At 38.8% G+C, this 20,181-nt stretch overlaps 1 protein-coding gene across 9 annotated transcripts in view; it reads left to right on the forward strand.

Moving 5' to 3' along the window:
* CTNND2 (catenin delta 2) overlaps positions 1–20,181 on the forward strand; it is a 645,736-nt gene that overhangs the window by 334,380 nt on the left and 291,175 nt on the right. For all 9 annotated transcript variants that reach the window (XR_011092756.1, XM_068670993.1, XM_068670989.1 and 6 more), the window contains 2 exons: positions 4,391–4,425; positions 4,904–5,020. Coding sequence is in view for 8 of the 9 variants with exons in the window: in XM_068670993.1 (XP_068527094.1) it covers positions 4,391–4,425; positions 4,904–5,020 (152 nt within the window). In the remaining variant the exon portion in view is untranslated. The remainder of the gene's footprint in view (positions 1–4,390; positions 4,426–4,903; positions 5,021–20,181) is intronic.

Here is a 20,181-nt window from a genome sequence, read left to right on the forward strand (position 1 = left end):
ATTGTAATTAAGGGGTTGGTACCTTTCCATGGGATTATTTCATGTAAAACATTAAAATTTGCTCTTGTCTCTTTTCTTTTCCAGACAGTTGATGGTAAAGACTAGGTTATCTGCAAAATATTCAATAAAATGTACTGCTGATTTAAGAGCTGCTTTGCCTTTGCTTGAGATGGAGTATTAGTATTTTTCAACCTCTTTTCCTCTTGTGAAATGCCTCTGAATCTTTTTTCCTTCCACCTTCCACAAATGAGAACATCCAGAATAGCAATTTAAAAATCAGTGAGACAGTATCTGCCTGTAAATTCTATACAGCTATGTTTTGTGGCTCCATTGCTGAAATAATCGAAAAGATCATGTGCTGATACAGCTCCTTGTAAAAACCCTTTCATAACTGTTGTATAGTAGGGTTAGATATGATTTCATGAATTGTTTTAGAAAACAATAAAAAGAAATATTTTGCATAGCAGATAAGCTGTAGCACTTTCTCAAAAACTGAATGACAACTGTAAACTGAATGACTTCACCACATAAAGAAGCACACAAACATTTCTTGGATAGTCAAAGGAATATAGCAGTGGGTGTTTGCCCTCCATGCATGTATGGGAGCTCCTTGATAAATCAAGAGGTGTGCCAGAAAGAATGACTTCAGAGAAGACCTGCACCCCTTCCTACCAAGATTTAAATGTCCTTGCTACAGTATGCTTTCGTGTGACTTGAACTGAAATCACATGTCCTGACTGAATCACATACCCTAATGTGCATGTGACTGAGCAGTTCTAGTGGGATAATGAAAGTGCATTTCCACAGCCTGCATTGTAAGTGCCATGTTAACAGGTGTGTGTGTACCAGGGCTGCCTCTGGTCGCCGACTCAGGACCTGAACCTGACATGGATTAACTGGCTCAAGGTACTACCCCATCTCCTGGAGGTCACTGCCTTGCCATCACCTCCCAGCTCCCAGTCCTCACGAAATAGCTTGCCCTTGCTGTTCCCTGGCACCTGCATTGAAAGCAAATACTTGGGTGTTTGCCCAGGCCTCATGGCAAAGCTGTCTGAGAGTCTTTGGCAGTTTTTCTTCTGCCAAAGTGATCAACAGTATTCCTTACCCCTGCTTTGCCTCCCATGAGGGTTACTTTTACAAAAATATGTGAGCATGGTCCAGGAAAGTGATATTTTAGTGTCACTTCCCATTCTCTTGCAAGCCACCAGAATGGCTTTTGACTCCTGCAAATTGTGGGGTAAGATGTTTGATGGTCACACATGGCTCACCTTGCTCTGAACTTTCTGCTGGTGCTGGCAGTTCTGGGACAGGTCAGAGAGGTAATAATTATACTTCCTTGAATTCTCAGCTCATTAGTGTGTTATGCTATTGTTATCATAAACCATGCGAATGTACTACTGGTTAAAAACTCCCTCCTCCCTCCTCAAACTCAAAAAAAAAAAGTTTGGTTCACAACTTTGCAATAAAGTGCTTTGTTTTATGCCTTCCTTGGTCCAAGCTGGTAGTTTACAAACTTATATAATGAGGGACAGGAATGTGCAGAAAAGTGGTTAATAGTGAACTTACGACCTTTCTTCTAGGAAAACTATAAAGCAGAAAGCTTTATTTTGCTGAATGTGCTGAAAAAAAAAAATAATTAAGGGGGGAATACTTCTGTTATTTTCATTCTGTTTTGTTTCCTTGTATTTGATGTCAGTATGCAGTCAGTGGCACTGATCTCTTGTACAGCAGAAAAACACAGAAAAGGGATTTTACTCACTGGAGCTGATTTGGCATACCCATGCGACAGTCTAAAGATTCCCTGCAAGCCATGATTGGTTGCTTCAGGCAGGAATTCTTTTCAAGCCAAAAGCAGGAAACAGATTAAAAAAAAAAAAAAAGTTAGGCTTAAAACCAAACCAAAAGCAAAGAAATACCAGGGTACCTACATTTAAACTACATAAAATGCTAATAGGATTTTTCGAGGTAAACGTTCCATGTGTTTGTCTGCAGGACTTAGGCATTGGTTTGTAACCAGGAAGAGATCCCATAATATGCAACTATAGGGGACTGTTTAAAAGCTCAAGAGCACAAATTTAACTAGAGTAAGCAGCACTCTTTTCATAACCTTATGTTGATATCCTTGTGGGAGCAGATAGATTTTTAATATGTTGAATCCGAAGTTAACATCAGGATGAAAAGTTTGTTGATCAATGTGTTACCTTCACTCTGTATGTTAGAGTGTTTATTAAAAGACCATTGCAGTATCTGTGAACAGGAACCCGACTAAAACTGGAAGAGCCCAAATATGGTTAAAATTAGTTGCAGTCCTTTTTTAGACCTTCTCATTTAGGTTTTCCTAAGATGAATACATTAAAAAGTTTCTGTGAAAATCAGACTGGTGACATTAACGATCACTACTGATCAGACACTAGTGATTCATTTAATGCTATCTGTACTGTGACGATAACAAACTTCCACATTTTATATGGATTTACTGCTTAAAAAGGGAATTGCTGGAAATGATAGCTCATTCTTTATGCACAGACTTCATTTGCTTTTCCCACTGACTTGGATGAGATGACGCAGTCTTCTACATCCCTGTGCTGTTGCCAGCAAGATTGAGTAGTTCGTTTTGCCAGCAAGAATGCCATCTGAGGTACTGAATTTTGTGGTGTCGTTTGGGGTGGTACCCATCACCACCTGGAACAGGGATTTTCTAGTGGGAAATAGCATATTGCTCGTTACGGATGGCCCTAATTCCAGAAAGGAAAAATGCTTTCAAGTCCCAGTGTGTCAGCTGAAGCTGTAGTTGTTCAATGATTTTGAAAACCAGGCAAAAGGAATTTCAAATTGGAAAAATTAATATTTCAAAAAGAGCCACTGTCCCTAGTCACCACCAAATGTAGTCAAGGCTACATTTGAAAAGGTAATTTAAATTAAAGTCATTTCTTCCAGTTCAGTGCCTTGCCATTATTATTTGCCTGAAGACTCTGGCTGTGTTTATCTTCAATATTATTAACTTCAATAGACTTGAATGCAAGCATTTTAGCTGAGTGTCTCATCGAAAGGATAGCTTCTTAATCTATGAATTCCCTCTCAAGTTCATCAAAATAAGCCACAGATGGTAGATATTTGGAAATTAATGATGATCTATAGATTTGAATTTGTCAGATTAACACTTCTGATGCCAGCTGGAAATTAAAATGTGCTTTTAATACTATTTATATGTAAAGTAGGCAATTATCCTTTTTTTTTTTTTTAAACTATCAAATTTGATTAATAATTAACCTAGGTTATTTTCCTGTAAAAAAAAGGGCTCCAAAACCAAGCATTTTATTTCATTTGCATTATTCTTGTTCACGGAAAATGGATACTACGAGCTGTACTCACATATTCATAAGAGATCCAGCATCCGCTGGGAAAAGAGAAGACAATTTGAGATTTAAAATTCATTTGCTTATTAAAAAGAGCATTTATTCTCTACATCATAAATATTTTTTTTAGTTTGAACAGTTAAAAATAATTTGTCGTGTTTTTGTTTTGTTTTTCTCTATTTTTTTTAACCAATGGATGCAACATGTGACATTGTTCTCCTCTGTCAATATCTTGTAAAAATCTACAGAATAAATTTTAATCGTAATTATAAAAGTCAGTTCACTGTTACTAAAAGAACGATTATGACTGAGTAACTTGAGACTTTTTTGTATATTTGGCACGTGAGAAAGATCTGTAGTGGAGGATAAGCAGATCATGCCTTTGACAAAAGTGTTCTCATTGCCTAATTGAATATATCCTTCATTTTATCTGCTATAGAAAAAAAATTACCTAACCTATCCTCTTGTATGCACCCTCATTGTTTTAAAATTAAGACCTTCCATAGCTTAAGTGCTTGTACGTGGAAGTACAAACGTATCTAAATTTATTCTCTTGTGTAGGCCAATTGAATTAACTTAGCTGCACATTTGAATAATAAAAATGCACATAATGATCAGTAGAACCAGGAATCATGCACATAAATTCATTTAGAAAATGCATGTAACTGTTCACTTGAGAAAACAATTTGTAGCTTTCTCTACAAAAAAGAAAAATCAGACAAATAGGATTCAAAAAAGTGCAAAATGTTAACATTTTTACTTTGAAATAGTGTAATTTTTATATTAAGACCAAGAGTGTGATTTCTACATGCATGTTTTAAATTATTTAGTTAAGAAGTGAAGACATTTCTGCCCTGCTGAATGAATGCTGTGCAAGTCATTCCAGAAAAAAAAAAAAAAAAAGTAAAATAGTACTGGATAAAATCCATTATTTATTCTTAAGTCAGTTTCTTGAGAACAGATTTAGAGCTGAATAACAGTGGCATACTACTGAATCATTTCATAAAAAATTAACACTTTTTCTTTCTTTACAGTTCAACGGAAGAGCAGTTTCACTGGCAAACACAAGGTAAAGTACTTATCATTAGAGTACTACATGTATTTCCTACCAGAGTGGTCATACTTCCCAAAGAAGGTAGAGGGGAAATCAGTGTGCATTTATGCAGGGGTGGTTTTTTTGTTTGTTTATTTTGTTTTTATTGTTAGCATGTGAAAAATACAGAAAAAAAATGGCAGAACTTGGCAAAAGCTGTTAGGGTTAGCAAAAAGGACACCCAAAATAGTGCAATCTTTCAAGAGGGGGCATTGCTAAACACCTTTAGCTTTTTCTTAAGATGAGACCTGAGCTTTCTCAATTAGCTTTTATTAATCCAAGGCCACACTTTCAAAAGATGGCATAATTTTCCTGGACTGATATGACCAGCCTCCTCTGAACATGTAATCTTGGTGTGTTCTCCATTCCATCATCAGCTGTAACTGTACATGATGGCATGTAACTGGTTTTACCTTTTCCTTTCTTTCACTTTTTTGTGTTGATGTTATTACAGATGGTCAGAAGGATATAGAAGATGAGCTCACTACTGGTCTGGAGCTGGTGGACTCCTGTATTAGATCACTGCAGGAATCAGGGATACTTGATCCACAGGACTATTCAGCCAGTGAAAGTAAGTTGCTAAAAATGTGCTGTTCAGAACCCAGAAGTATTTGGAGCATTTTATTCTTTAAAACTAAAAATTGGTACATTTTCTTATAATGTTTTTCTTGATTATTTTCTGATGCTGGCAAGACAATGTAGTTGTGAGCAGGAAAATTGCCTCCCAGCATTTGCAATTTAATTTTTGGTTTTGTTTGTAGTGGAGAGAATTTTATTGGAAGTTTGTGGGCAAAACCCCTGTGGCATATATTTTAAGGAATATATTTTGTAGTTGCAGTATGGCTGTACTATACTATGAGGTCATGACACAAGACTTCAGCATCACAACTGCAAAAGTAACTTTCGAACAGCATAATTTCAGTATGCAAAAATAATATAATGGATTGTAGTGTGGTGGTGTGAGTTTTTCTGATGTCACTTTTTAAACACAGCCATCAGGTAGCTGGTACACCTTGACACTGTAATTTTCAAACTGGTAAACAGACAAAACTAGTTAGGTGAACTTCTTAAGGATGATGCAGAGAATGCCAGCCGTAGCAAGAAAGCTGGAGCCTTTTCTCAAAGGTAGGTGTATTGGTCATGTCGCAGCTCTTCTGTTTGCAGAAGCGTGCAGTGAGTGGATAGATCTTTTGCTGGGATCAGCAATTTCAGGCTAACCAGTAGCAAAAGGGAGTGAGGGACGTGCCACTCAATGTATTAGCAGAGCAGACATCTACAAATGTTTGTGCTCACAAGTTGCATACACTGAGACAGTTTCCCAACAGGCTAACGCCTCTGTTAGAAGATGTAACCCTAGACATTGAATAAGCAGATTAATTCCCTATTTTCCGTTACTTTTTTCAGTCTCCTATCTGATATATCGTTCCATTCTGCCACAAAGCATGTGCCCTTTCCTTCACTCCTACTGCTGCTCCAGGCATTACCTTGACCTTTCAATTTTCTCTAGTATTCCTCTATGTCCTTCTCTCTGCTCCCTTGAGCCATTTTGTTTTGTTTTGTTTTGTTTTGTTTTGTTTTGTTTTGCTGCCCAGTACTCTGTGACTGAGTCACATCTTTCAAGGTAGTTGCCCAAATTCAGCTTCCTCAAAATCAAAGGGGATAATTTCCCCTTCCTTGGAAGGGCTAATGTGACAACCACCTTCTGCACAGCCCCTCTAGCAATGGTGAATTGTCACCTGAAATGTCATCATAATTTCAAGTGAAAGCAAGGCATTGATTGCAAGGCAGAATTTTAACAAGTCAGAATATTTTTCAAAATTATTTTAAAAGAAGATTTGCAGTAAAATTCACAGCTGACAGTCCTGGGACATTTTCACTTTTGACATGCACAAGATTTCTGGGTCAACAATGTCACCCATAGTTTCGGTAAGATGTTGTTTTATCTGAGCAAAATCTTTTGCTGAGAAATCATGATGTAACAATGTATGCCCTTATAATTTGTTCTGTTGTTTGTTTTATCCACCTTTTTTTTTATTCATTTGGGGGTGAGGAGAAACAGATTGAACGACTGACGTGATTAGGATTGTCTTCATACTCTGATTCTGTAGAAAAGTAAATCTGGGTGGATGGCAGGGAGGAGCTAGCATGGATGGGCATTTGGCAGAAACTGGATGAAGAGGTGAAAATTTAAGAAAAATGTTAGGGAAGGATGAGGGCAGTAAATGGAAAGAAATATGGGTAAGTGAAGAAAACTAGTACACAAATTTCTGAGGAGTATCACCAAAAGATAAGACTCAAATAGGAATGTAGATAGGAAGGAGAATAAGGAATGTGGGCAAATGGAAAACACTGATGGAGAAGAGGAGCAATGGAGATGGACTGTGTGGGGAATGAGCAGGGTAAGAACTGAGATTTGTTAAACCAGGAGGCCAGAGAGTTGAAAGCTGAATTTGGTTGGATGATTTGTTCATGGGATCAGAAGATAGGTGCAAAGAGAATGAACAACAGGGTGATGAGAATGACATTCAAGAAATTAAATGCTGATAGAGTTATGGACAGGACAGCAGGTGTCCCCAAGAACTACAGATTTAGAGAGTACATGCAGATGCATGTGCTCACAGGGGAGCAGGCTTCCCCACAGAGCTGCAAGCTTGATGATTTTCATTGTTAGGAAATATCTGTGAAGCTTTTGTCAGTGTCCAATATTCCTCTGTTCAGGCCTCCCTCATAATGAAACTACATCGCTATTTGCCATTTATGGTCGTAATTAAGAATCAGATATATATGCCAAAGCCAACAGTTGCAGCTCTGCTAATCACACATAAATGCAATTAGGATGTCATATGCTGGAGTTCCTTTTTGGTTGGGTGGTCTTTACTCAATTTAGAATAAAACATCACGGACACATCAGACAGTTAAAATGTTACTGTGTTTGCAAAGTTAAAAGTAACAAAGTCAAGGATGTCTGTACAACATAATTTGTCTTTCTTGTGACTGCATTATACAACAGTTATTATCATGTCCTGTTTTGAACATTATCCGTCCATGCCTCATTTACCCCAAAGATAAGGTTCAGACTGCGCAGCATACTGAAGGGGGATTTCATCTTGAACACTTCTAACTTTTCTAAGCAATGAGTAGAATGTATTTGCTAAACGAAAACAAAAATCTCATATTTGGCAGTTCAACTTCTTACTTAAAATTGACCTTTATCTCTTTTGCATCCCAAAGTTCTGATGTCATAGCTGTGAAATCATTCACATTATCTTTTCCTGATACCTACTTTTATTCATTAGTGGATTGTCCACAGGTGTGTTGAGAACAAACATAACTAACTAACCTATGGAAGCAGTGTCTCAAACATATGAATATATGTTTGATAATATATATATATATGAAAAAAAAATATATATATATAATATAAAGGGAAATTTAAAACTTACTCTGAGATGTCTCATGGTATTTGTATTTCATAGGCACTTTTTGTCTTAATTCCTTCCATCTCCGAATAGGAAGTGAGAAAAATGTCTCAGTTTACAGGTAGAAAACACATTGTTTGTGATGCATTTGAACTAAATGTTGAATGTCACAGAGTAATCCACCAGGGCTCCATTTTTTTTCTCTGTGTTGGACAATTTGCAAGGAAGGCCTGAGGTCATGCTGTGGAGAATGAGGCAACTGCACAACAAACACTGAATAGGTTTGCATTGTGTGCAAAGGGGGGAGAGGAAGAACGACAGTTCATAAAAGGCATCTCAGTCATCTTCTAAATTTAGAGGCCTTGAACTTGCAATATTACTTTATTTTACTTCTGCATTTTGAATGCAAAGCTGTATTTTACATCACTAGGCTGACTCTGATGAAGCATTTCTAGCCGGCCACGGCAGTTCTAGACTAGTTGAGGCAGATTTTTAAAATATTCATAAGAAAGCCTGCCCAGAGATGTGACCACAGCTTCTTTTTCTGAACTGTGTGCATCCAGTGTAACAAGTCAATCTATGAGTAGCTCTATCTTTGTAGGGGATTAGTGTGTCTGTAGCCAGAATCTTTATGATTCAGTTTTACGCACTCTGACTTTCTCAGAATTATTTATAAAAAGTGGTCACATAGCAGGCACAGGCAGTTGTTATAATTCTCTAAATCCCAAATATCACGTCTGCTATTCCTTTACTAGCAAATAAAAGCTGTGGACATAGGATAACGAGACACATCACATGAAAGTGGCTTACACAGGAGGTCTGTATATAGCTAGCGGTGCTTGCTAATTATCTTTGCTGAGTGTGAATCAGCAAATAGACAAATGTACAGGTACTGCTACATAAAACTTTTATTGATATGGGCCAAAACAAGCAGAGTGATTAATGATTAATTTTTTGAAGTAATTATTGTCAGACAAAGACACACGGATTCATGCCTGCTGTATTCTCTCAAGTTTTCTGTGGTTGTCTGTGCCTGACACAAGGCTGTATGCATCTGAGGAGTGCTCCTGCACTGTTGCCTTTCTCTTTCTTCTGTCTCTACTCAGTATAAACTAGCTTCCCAGAAACACGTGTTTCTACTTACAAATAAATAGACAAAAAGTAAGGAAACTTCCAGAACTGCGAAGAAGGCTGCAGCTGAGTTAAGTCCTAAACCTGCATATCCTTGTCCAGCTTCCTGTACTGCACCAAATCCTCTTTGTCTTTGCATACCTATAGATCAGTCATCGCTGTATCACTCCTGTTTACATCAAACAGGAGCTGACATGGTGTCTGACGGGAGTTCAGATCATCTTGAGTGCTTGTGGGTATGCCACCAGCAGAAGGCCAGCAGTCCACGCATACCCTCTGTCCCTGAGGGTGGTAGGTATGGGCTGCTGCTAATGGCAGTAGCCATCAGCTACTGAATGTCCCAGGGACCAGCCAGGTCCCTTGGTGTGCTGTTGTGACACTCAATCCTTCCTCCTGGCTCTTAAGTAGCTGTAACACCCCGTGTGGCAGCCCCGGGCAGACAGCAGAGCTGTCTGTTCCTCTCTGAAACTATTCCTCAATCCACCGTTGTCTCCCTCTGATGGGGCCCCAAAGTACTGCTTTTGCATGGATGAAGATAAATACCAGTCACTTTGAATAGGATTGGGGGAAAGACCAGAGATGTGGAAGCCAAGTTTGGTTATACAGAAGACTCTGGGAATGGGTCACAGGGAGGGACAGCAATCCACGGTAAGTGTAGGGACTGGAATCACTGGAGACAGAAACATGCAGGGGAGCAAAATTTAGATGGGCTGGGGAACAACATTCAGGAAAGAGCTAACACTAGGGATGTTTCAGTCAGACAGAAGGCACAGAAGCATTGAGTGGTGACTGTAGGTCACATTTTGTGACCTACATTTTGTGAGAACTGAGTATGTATTGTGGAGAGCATTCATTAATATTTTAGATTAGAAAGCTTGGAGAAATGGAGGGTGAGGGAAACAAAAGGCACTTTTTTCTCCCCATCACTGCCCCACTGTCTCAAATCAAATAACTACTAAAGGTCCGTTCCTTTTGCAACCTGTTCATTATGCCTCCATTTTTTTTCCTACCGTTACATGTAAGAATTGAAAAGCTGGAAAGGTTCAGGGGAAGAAGGCGAGTAAACACAGATATACAACTGTGGGTGAAGAAGGCTGTTTGCTGGAGAACATTTTTCATTACTGCCTGATAAGGTCACAGTCTGGCCTGCAGATAGGTGGGAAAGGTCCTGATGAACTGTCTGAGGCACTGAAATGTCCATCCTCTGTGACACAGAGGACCTGGAGGCCTCTGAGTGATTATTACAGACCAAATTGCCTTTTCCTGCCCATGTTTGAAAGTTTGCATTTTAAAGATGGGTCCTGTGAGTAAGAGTGAGATCAACATGGAATGAGAGGAAAATTTTGGTCCTGTATTTTATACTCTTCCTTCCCACTAGCTGCCCTTTGCCCCTGCCTCTATGGTTCATTAGCATGCCCCATCACGGACTGCCTGGTACTGGCCTAAAAATCGGTTCTGAAATAATTAGCTGGGGCAGATGGAGTCCTTACGGACCTGTACGGGTTGCAGCAGTGAGGAGAGGCAATGGTTACTCGATCTGTCACGGCATTAGCAAAATGAGGGCTAGGCAGACTACTGAGATTATTGAGCAAATCCATTGGCACTTTCTTCCTAACTTAAACCACAGGCTCAAATGTCTCCTAATCCAAAAGTCTCTAATTTTAATTTAAGGTATCTATACTTTTATCTTTCATGCTATTTCCTTTGCTTCAGTCTCCACAAAATGAACCTTAGACAGGTCTTAAAAGGATTATGGAGTAGATTTATGGAGCTTTTGGTGTTTAAGTTTCTAACTGAAATGGAATCATCTCACCAGTTATTTTTCACTTGCTTAATCACTTTATGTGGAAACCCTTCTTCTTTGCTCTCTAAATAGTTCCTGCAGACTGCAGCTACAGAGTTTTTGTTGACATGAATCATAAAAATTCTTGGATCGGTGTGACATGGCTGCAATTGTCTGATATTTTTAAAATGCTACATTCTGAACTTCAGTTTATAAGTATTTGGTGTTAGAATTGCAGTTTTCCCCATCTGACACTGCCAGTACTCCGGACAATTTTTTTTCACAGTTTCTGAATATATTTTTGTTTACATCTGTGACCCTATTGCCCTATGCTCAAGATTAATTGCAGACTGATAAGGGAATAAATACAGTGTAGATTAAATAACACTCTCTTCTTGGCTATCGCCGTTTCAGAGTGCACTTGTTACATGTTAATAAAAATGCAGGCAGTTAGGGACATCTCAGCCCTTCTGGGAAACAAAAACCACGGCTCACCACAGAGGACTCGGCCTCATGATATATGAACTCTTTTAGTCCCTTAAAACTATTTGCCCAAAATGCAGCCTGGATGGATAGCAGTACCACTTAGATGTAGCTTTTTTTTTTCCTCTGAAGAATAAAAGATGTTACATGAACAGATATTTTTTATCTCATGAAATTGTATATAACTGTTGTATTAAACAGATGTGGTTTTCACTTAACTAAGCTGCCTAATTCTGAGGCTAAAAAGATGAGCTAAGCTCTTATTTTATTGTCTTAATTCAGTTTTGTTTCAGCAATTTTTTACAATAACAGAGATCCTCCTTACTCAGTGTGAAAGCAGATGTCCCAGTTTGAAAGAGCACTCCTTGTTCAACCTTTATGATTTTCATCTTTTATCAGCTGCTTTATTCATAGATATTGAAAATGGATTGAAACAAAAAGGCTCTATTTACACAATGAATGTGTAAAAAGATGTGTGTTTATGTGTTTTCAATCCCATAGCTCTTGCTTTGTGAAATTGCCACCTGTCAGATGGCTGACATGCTGAATGAGATGAAATTTGGCATCAGTGGACCTCACAATTTGTTGATAGATGAAGTTATTTCCATTTCATTATCTACTCTGAGTGCCTGGGTGATCCAGCTGAGTCATTCTTTGTGCACACAAAGGAGGTGTTCTCATGGGATCTCCTGATAAACATACACACTAATAAAATCATGTGCTCTTTGAGTATGCTTCAGAAAAGAAAATCACCTTGGCAGTGTGCGTGCCCCTCTTTAATTTTTGAAATTGTATTTTTGGAGTAGCGGTGGCGTAAGTGTGCAACAAGGGTCACCTCACCTTTCCTCCTACTTCTCTTTCCTGTTGCATTAATGGAAACTGGGCAGTCATCTGACTCAACAGTTCTTAGCTGCAGATAAATCAGGCCAAGTATGAGGCCTGAGGGAGTTCTGATTTATTGATAAAACATCTGACAGTATTTTAATACATTCGGAGTAAATACTTGCGGATGGACATTTTGGACGCCTCTCCTTATTCCATCCATCTCTTCTAACACAAGCCTTTTCAATATATTGGCTTCAAAACTCTGGGGTTCCCAAGTCATCTTTGCCCAATTTGTAATGAGGTATATCCTCTGAAAGGTGGACAAACAGGAACGTCTTTTGTTAAAGGGTGGTCTCACAGTTATTTGTGACATGTTCTCACAGAGAAAGTTGTGCACAAATTGTCTAAACTGTGAATAAACTTATGTGTTTTGGAGCAGTTCTTAAATAATTAGATTTTTGAGTAACAGGGATAAGATGTTGCCTCCTTCATCCTTATCCGCCTTCCCTTTCTGGCCCTAGTCACCCTAAACAGGAGCATAAAATAATCATCCTGTCATTTGACATAGTAATAGCCACTGGCCAGCAGTGAAACCAATGCCTACAACACTGAGACCTGGTCCCTGCAGCAGTCCTCAAGGGGAGCTTAACATCATTACAGAAGAGCTGACCACGTAAAGTTGCTGTGCATTCATTTCTAAACCCTGTTAAGACGTGAGGATCTGATATTATGGAGCAAGCCCTAGTGCTGACCCAAGAGCCAGCTTTTACATCTCAGAATCAATGTTTACAGCCAGCGCTCCTCTGGAAATGCTCCATCAGCGACGAGCATCCTTAGCTTGGACTTCATTTTTTTATCCTCTGTCAGAGGCTGAGTTCAAAGGTGTTGAGAGTAGCTCCAGATGAAAAGATGCGGTTCAAACACCATCATTACATACTCTATATCTTCCTTTGGTCACCTTTGCTCCTTATCACTGGTATCAGCATGGTAAGTTTTGGGTAAAACAAGCATGTCTTTGCTGCTAGCATACTGCATCCAATTAAATTCATACTGGTCTTCTCATTTCAAGAGTGCAAATGACTTTTATTTTTTTTTTCCTTTTCCTTAGTGGTCACTTGCCTTATGCAGGCAGGAGAAGTCCACTGCAAAGAGTCAGACTTAGAAGCAGAGCCACATCAGGGGCTCTCACCACCAGCAATCCTGACAGCCTTTGGCATCTGTTTTATTGGCTGTGGTCTGCCACGGCTTTCAGGCAGTGGGGTGTTATAGGTTGTAACTCGGGTCCAGCTGATCTCACTCTGCCGAGATGCTCTGCCTGTCTTCAAGCTCACGTGTGATTGTTTCCCAGCAGGAGGCCTGGGGAAGCCTGAAGGAGCCAGCAGCATTCAGGGAGGCTGCCTCTGCTTTTGCTTGTTCCTCAGGGCTGGCACAGGGGTTGCTGTGGGCACCCTCCTGTGCATGGCACCAGCTGCCTAAATTTTTCTGCAGACATTTTATAGAGCAGTAGGGTATCCGGGTGGATTTGCAGGCTTCTCGGGGAGAGAGTGCTAGAAGGCACTGGCAGAACTCTCCAAAGCGTGACAGTCCAGTATGTTCCTGTCCTGTTGGATCTAAATGCTGACTCCATTTTAATCTCTCTTCTAGCCTTCTCCTTTCCTGTGCTCTCTCATCCTTTGCTATCCCATCTTTCCATAAGCTACCCATTCCTGTCTTACCAAACCTGTATGCCTATTACTTCCCTTCTTGCTTCAGTTCCATCTTTTCTTTTTCAGTTCCTTTATCTTTCTTTTCACAAATCATGAAATAAAACCTCAGTGCCCTGCCCCCAAAACCTTATACACCCTCAGAGAAAAGAAATAAAATCAAAACATACTTTCTGCATAAAAGTAGCCTTGTAGCCCTCACTTTTTACACCTTTATCTATTTACATCTTTATCTTCAGGCTAATCCACATTGCTCATTGATGTGCCATGTTGCAAGTCCGAAGGTAATACTATGACAACATTACAACAGTCATTTGTAATTTCCCTCCACTTCAGTACAGCAACCTGTTGTCTGATTTCCTGTTTCAATGCACTGTCACCTAGAACGTGTCTCTTAGGGTTCCCTTATCTCAGGTTATGCCTACATGATGAGATGGACTTTTTATGTATCAATACCATACTGATGGAATATGACTTTGTATTGCTTCACGTCTGAGCTTGCTCGTCCTGAGATGAGTGTGATTTGGGTACGTGGTGTCATTTCATGCTGTGTAAGTGACTTACAACCCTTGCCTAAATAAAACAACCCTTTAAAATCTAGCTTTATTACTGTGCTTCGAAATGTGAAAGTTGAATTAACACAGGAGTAATAACAGCTGGTAAAGTATATATGGAGGGGGAGAATGAAAAGGTGGGAGCACTGAAACCAGGGAAGCAGGAGCAATTAGTAGTAGCTTCAGAGATGGAAAGGAGGTAATGATCGGCTTGTAATGATTAGCCTGTGGCAAACTGAAATCCTGCGCAAGTAACCAGGTGTTCCCTCATCCACTGCAGGAAGCAGTTACTGAAACTCATTAGAAAGTGACAGTGACTTATGGTAGCATCTGTAGAAGCAGAATATAGAAAGATTTTTGGCATCCGAACTGGCAGCGCGGAAGTACATCAGTAAATATTTTGTCTGTAGCATGGGCCAGGAAACAAGTGCACCCACATCCTCATGACAGACTGATAAAGCACTCGCCCTACTCGTGCCGTAGCGGTATGCCAGCGCCCGCGCTCTCAGCACGGCTAGAAGTGCCAAGAGCTGCATGGCTCTCTGAACTACCCACGCCAGCTTGTGAGCACGAAACCGGTCTGTAGATACAGCTGTGCAAAAGAGGTAATTGGCTTGTTGGCCTGTGTGAAATGTGCATGGAGCAGATCATCTTGGCAGGTATGGTTTTGGCCACAGAGAAGTTTTAGGCAGTGTTTGTCTTCAACCCACATAGATCGGGGCATACCCTCTGTTTTACGGCTTGGGTGTTTCTGGCATATGAAAAAGTTTCTCATAAAATTTTGACCTTGTTGACTTACTTGTTAGTAAACCGACTTCCAAGGTAGTGTTAAATACATTCTGAGCCGGTTCACCTCAGAAACCAGAGCCATTTTCATTTGTGGACAGAAAAGATTCAAAATGTAAGCCTATTAAAGGTCAGGGAAAAAGAAAAAAAAAAAGAGTTCTACTTTGCACGTCAGAGGAGACCTATTCTATGCTAGTAGCTATGTTTATAGAGCAAAGTAAGAGACGCAATGATACCTTTTGGTATCTGATCTAGATATCCGTGAATAGTTGTACATGCTTTGTAGTCAGAAGCTTACGCTTGTTTGTTTTTATTTTTGCTAACAGCATAGGTTAAGTCTACCAGAAGAGATACGTCTGATTTTTTTGATTTCTGATAATGCACTCAGCTTTCATGTGAGTCACGCTTGTGTGATGTCTGTAACCATCTGATTTTATTTCCTAGAAATAAAAAGGGAACACTTTCGTTCAATACTATCAATAGCAGCCTTAAGCTGTGGTGGGCAGAGAGGGCGATTAGGAACACTTGAAATTGACAGTTGGTCTTTTAAGGTATAAAATGCTTCCAAAAATTATGATTTAATCATACAAAAGATGTTCTTAATTTGTTTGGCTTTTTTTTTTCCTGTAAACCAAGCACACACTCCATTTTAAAAGTGTATATCTCTTGCAAAATGGGAGATAGATTGACTATGAAACCATAAATTTAAAAAATTACAATTATTTATGCCAAAATTCAGTGTTATCCAAATGGAAGCATGAGACTTCCTTCCTAGTCAGAGATTGCTGGCTGCATAGCTGCACACTGTGCATCCTCCTGCATGTAAGTTTCTTCTTGTGATCACCTTCAGAAACATACCTAATCCCATCCCAAAAGCCCAGTTCAGTTCTACTGTTCTTCCATAGTCTGATCTTTTAATACGTAGGAAACTTCTGTTACACGGAATACTGTGTGACTTCTGCCACTCCTAGCATTGCATGCCACCTGTAGAGTTTCACAGAAGGAACATCACCATCAACAAATCAGGTCGTTTGTGGAAAGAAGTGGTTTAATTCACGTCATGTCTACTTCAGGCCACTGACAAGGTTTTGTAGGCAGAGGCTCCTCGTGAGGGTGTAACATGTGCCAGCAGAAATTTTCCTGCCAAAAGAGCTCCCGATCAACCTTACACATCCCTAGACAGAAGGCTAGAGGATATTACTTTTCCTCTTTGTGTCCTGTGTAGCGCAGAGATGCAATTGAGCTGTTATCCTGGCTGCCCATCTTTCACCCGGACTCTTTCTACCCATTGCTCCTATAAAGCCCATCATCCTAATGGCTAATGATAAATTATGTCTTTCAGATAATATCTGATTTCAATATGTGCAGAGTTTAGCAAACGATTTCATAAAATATGATTAATCTTCCACAAAAGAAGTTGTTTAATCCTGAGGTCGGTTAAAAATTGCAGTAGTAGCTTATCCTTGATTTTAATCTGAATTTCAGACAGTTTTTTTTTTCTATAAAGATCAAAGACAAGGGGAACTTCTGTATTCTGAGGTTAAATATGTTTAACTCTGTTATTGCTTGTTGCTTATCTTTAGGTCTTGATCGCTAACATCTCCAATAAATTCTCTCATCTGAAACAGAACTCCCAAGTTTTTCTAACCATCAAACTTTACCAAGTATTGCTTATGAAAGAAGATTCATCTGTCTTGCATTTTGTACAAACATCTGGAGTAATACCATGTCTGGATGGATATAGAAAGTAAAACATAATGCTTTATCTGAGTAAATAACACTGAACTTAGCTTATTATTTCAGGGTTGCTTTAGGCTTTGCTATGTTGCCCTGTTCTCTGAGTCTGGGATTTCGTAATTGCCACATATGGTTCCTAACTTTCAAACAACTTTTATTTTATCTCACTGGAAGTTCTATTGCATTCATAATGTATCACCTACAAATTTTTGCCATCCATGAAGAAATTCCTCCTCTTAAAACACTTCCTTACTCAGTTCAGCTATTTCTGGTTTTCTTCTTGTCCCTCCCAGGTGCACAGTTAGTGAATTTTAACCACCGGGCAGTATGGGTTTGCAGTAACATGCTGGAGTCCCGATAGTCGGTGCTAGTGCTCATTTTCCAGCAGCCTTGATTGCAGAGCTGCTCCTGAGAGTCATTGACAGAGGAATTTCTAAATGGCTTTCTCACTTCAGGTTTCCCACTACTTCTTGCGGATGGTTGTGGTGCTTTGCTGTCCCACTCAGCAGTGGTTTATTATTTCAAATCCTAACCAAAGCTTTCATTTTTTCTCTTACAATAATAGCCGAGTTTTTATCAGCATAAGCATATGATAACCAGAATGCAATGAAACCATTTTCTGTTCCCAGTTCACCTACTCTCAAAATAAAATGATCTTTGTCTTTTATTCTAGCAGTAATTAGGTTAGAAAGAGAGTTAGAAGGGATATCCTTGTATTGTTCCCTCACATAATAGTATCAGCCTAGTTTTTACATCTTTTCGACAGATACATATCACTTATAGGCTGCTTGGATGAAAATGAGCTTAGGCTACATTTCTGAACACATTCCACCGAATTCTATTTTCCAGTCCCTAAAAATATGTTCGGTAACAACACTACAACCTTTTTCTGTATCTGTAGGTAGAACATAGCCTTCTTAGTATTGGTAGAGCATAGTATTGCATATAAATTACTTTCCATTTCTGTAAAACAAGTTCATTTTCAGTGTACTTGTTTGAGAATGCTGCCTCTCATCTCAGGAGATATGCTTGTTTCATAACAAGGGAGCTAATTTAATATAAAGTTTATAACTTATTCCTTCAGTTTAGGTATGTGTATGCTTTTTTTCCCCCCTTTTTTAAGCTTTATGCATTACTAGGCCATGGAATGCCTGTGTTACGTTGCAGCTGTGACATTCTTTATTGTAATATAGAGGTACTGTCATCTGTAATATTTATCTCCTAGAATATGGATCTTGAAATATTTTCCTAGTACTGTCCTGAGTGTATGAGTCAGATCTGAGATATGACTAACAGCTGTCTTTAAAGTCCTTCTTTTCCTCCAGAATGTTTGACCAATTGTCTTCATCGATGCATTTAATTTTTTCCTCATTATTTTTTCTCATGACATCTTATGCATAGTAAGCCTCTGACTCAAGCCCGTGTTGATGGCTGATTATCTTCTTCGAATTTTATATTTTCCTTTGGCCTAATTTTTCCTTTTTCTGCCTGTAATTAAGAAAACATCTTCTTTTTATGATATCCAGAAAGGTCTCCCTTCTAGCCCATGGCTTTCCCTACATCTGACCACTGCCTCTGTTGCTTCCATCTACACTTGTTGCAACTTCCACAGAGACTAGGAAATGGGGAAGAGAAGTCTGAGCTTAGGTGGCTGCTCCTTGTCATCCTGAGCAATCCCCTGCAGGGTTTCCCTCACCGTCCCTCCACTCAATTCCTCAGCTTTCCAGCACTGTCCGAAATTATCCCAGCAACAGAGAGTTTCTTCAAAGAATGTTTCAGATGATCTCGAAAATAAGCCATGCTGCAGTGGAGGGTTTTAAAACAAACAAATGGTCATATATCTCTTTGCAAAACTGGCCAACAAATACAACCAGGCTTTCGGAGTGGTTAGCAACTACTTTGCATAACTATACACACTTAAACAAAGAAAAGTAGGTTGTAGGGTAGGAATCAATATTTCACACTGAAACTAAATGACCTAAGAGGAAGAAGGAACAGTAAACAATGACTTTTGGTATTTGAAATCCTTAATTAGGCCTATATGAACACTTAGAAGATGACTCCTCCAGCTGGAATGTGAGGCACCTCAACCTATTAACTCTGTAAATGAATGTTTAAAGGACATTAAAGGAGTTTCGTTAGTACTTTGTTTCAACTCTTACCCAAATGAGCAAAGCAGGTTGAAGAATGTGTGAAGTGATTAATTACACTAATTAAAAACACTTTATTTACACTTACTCTATAATTTATCATTACTACTTCTGTCAGTTGATCGAAGGTGAGTGAAGTGTTGTTTATAATTGGTATGTGAGCTAATTAAATGTTCGTTCTAGCATGCTTTGGTCTATTTCCTTTGTCAATTAGAACTGGCATTGCAATAGATGATTGACCAAATGGAAATGTATAACACAATAATTGTGCTCCAGTTTACTACTTAATTGGAGAGGAAATGTGCCTCAGTATTCCAACTGAGTTTAAATCTTAAGCAGAGAAAACATCCTGCTCTTTCCACTCACGTGCTAGTTTCACTGGAAACTTCACACGGAAAACTAAGTAACAAGCATGTAATTATCTCACGGAGGCTGACTAGGTGTATATTTCTGTAGTTTGTAGTTCAAGTATTTTAGCCAATTCAAAAGTAATTATTACATACATTTAGACTACGGAATTAATCATGCCCTTATCTTGTATTAATATAGTACTGTATGTAACTTATCGTTATAATTATTTGATCATTTAACAACTAACAGATAATGTATTATTGAATGCTTATTACATGATAGCTTCTGCTCTGTAATACGAAATATTAGTCCTGTTTAATAATTATATTTTTTTTCTGTTGAAGATTGACCATACAATAGCTATATTGCATGAACTAAAAATATCTTGACTTGTCATGTACAGGGAAGCTACAATTTCTAAGAATTTCCTATGTGATGTATTCCATGAGATACTGCAGTCTACCTACTAGGAAATGAGTAACTTTTCAGATGATTGACTGGCAGACAGTAGGGATAGGCTGTCATTAATACTACCACAAGGAATGAGTTCTTTGGTTTCTTTTTGTGCGTTCCTCCTTCACAATAATCCCACATTCTGAATCTTGTCTATTTAGTTTTGTGAACCAGCAATGGCACTACAAGATAAGGTAAAAAAAAATAAAATATTAAGTTATCTTAGTTTATAATAAAGTTAATCCACAGACTCCTACTACCTTACCTGGCTGTCCTGTAGATAAAAATATATCAGTACCAATACTGATTGTACCTAACTCTTATCAGATTTTACATCACGTATGTGTTTCTAAATCC

The sequence above is a fragment of the Anas acuta genome, chromosome 2, assembly GCF_963932015.1.
Source record: "Anas acuta chromosome 2, bAnaAcu1.1, whole genome shotgun sequence".
In the NCBI taxonomy this organism is placed as follows: domain Eukaryota; kingdom Metazoa; phylum Chordata; class Aves; order Anseriformes; family Anatidae; genus Anas; species Anas acuta.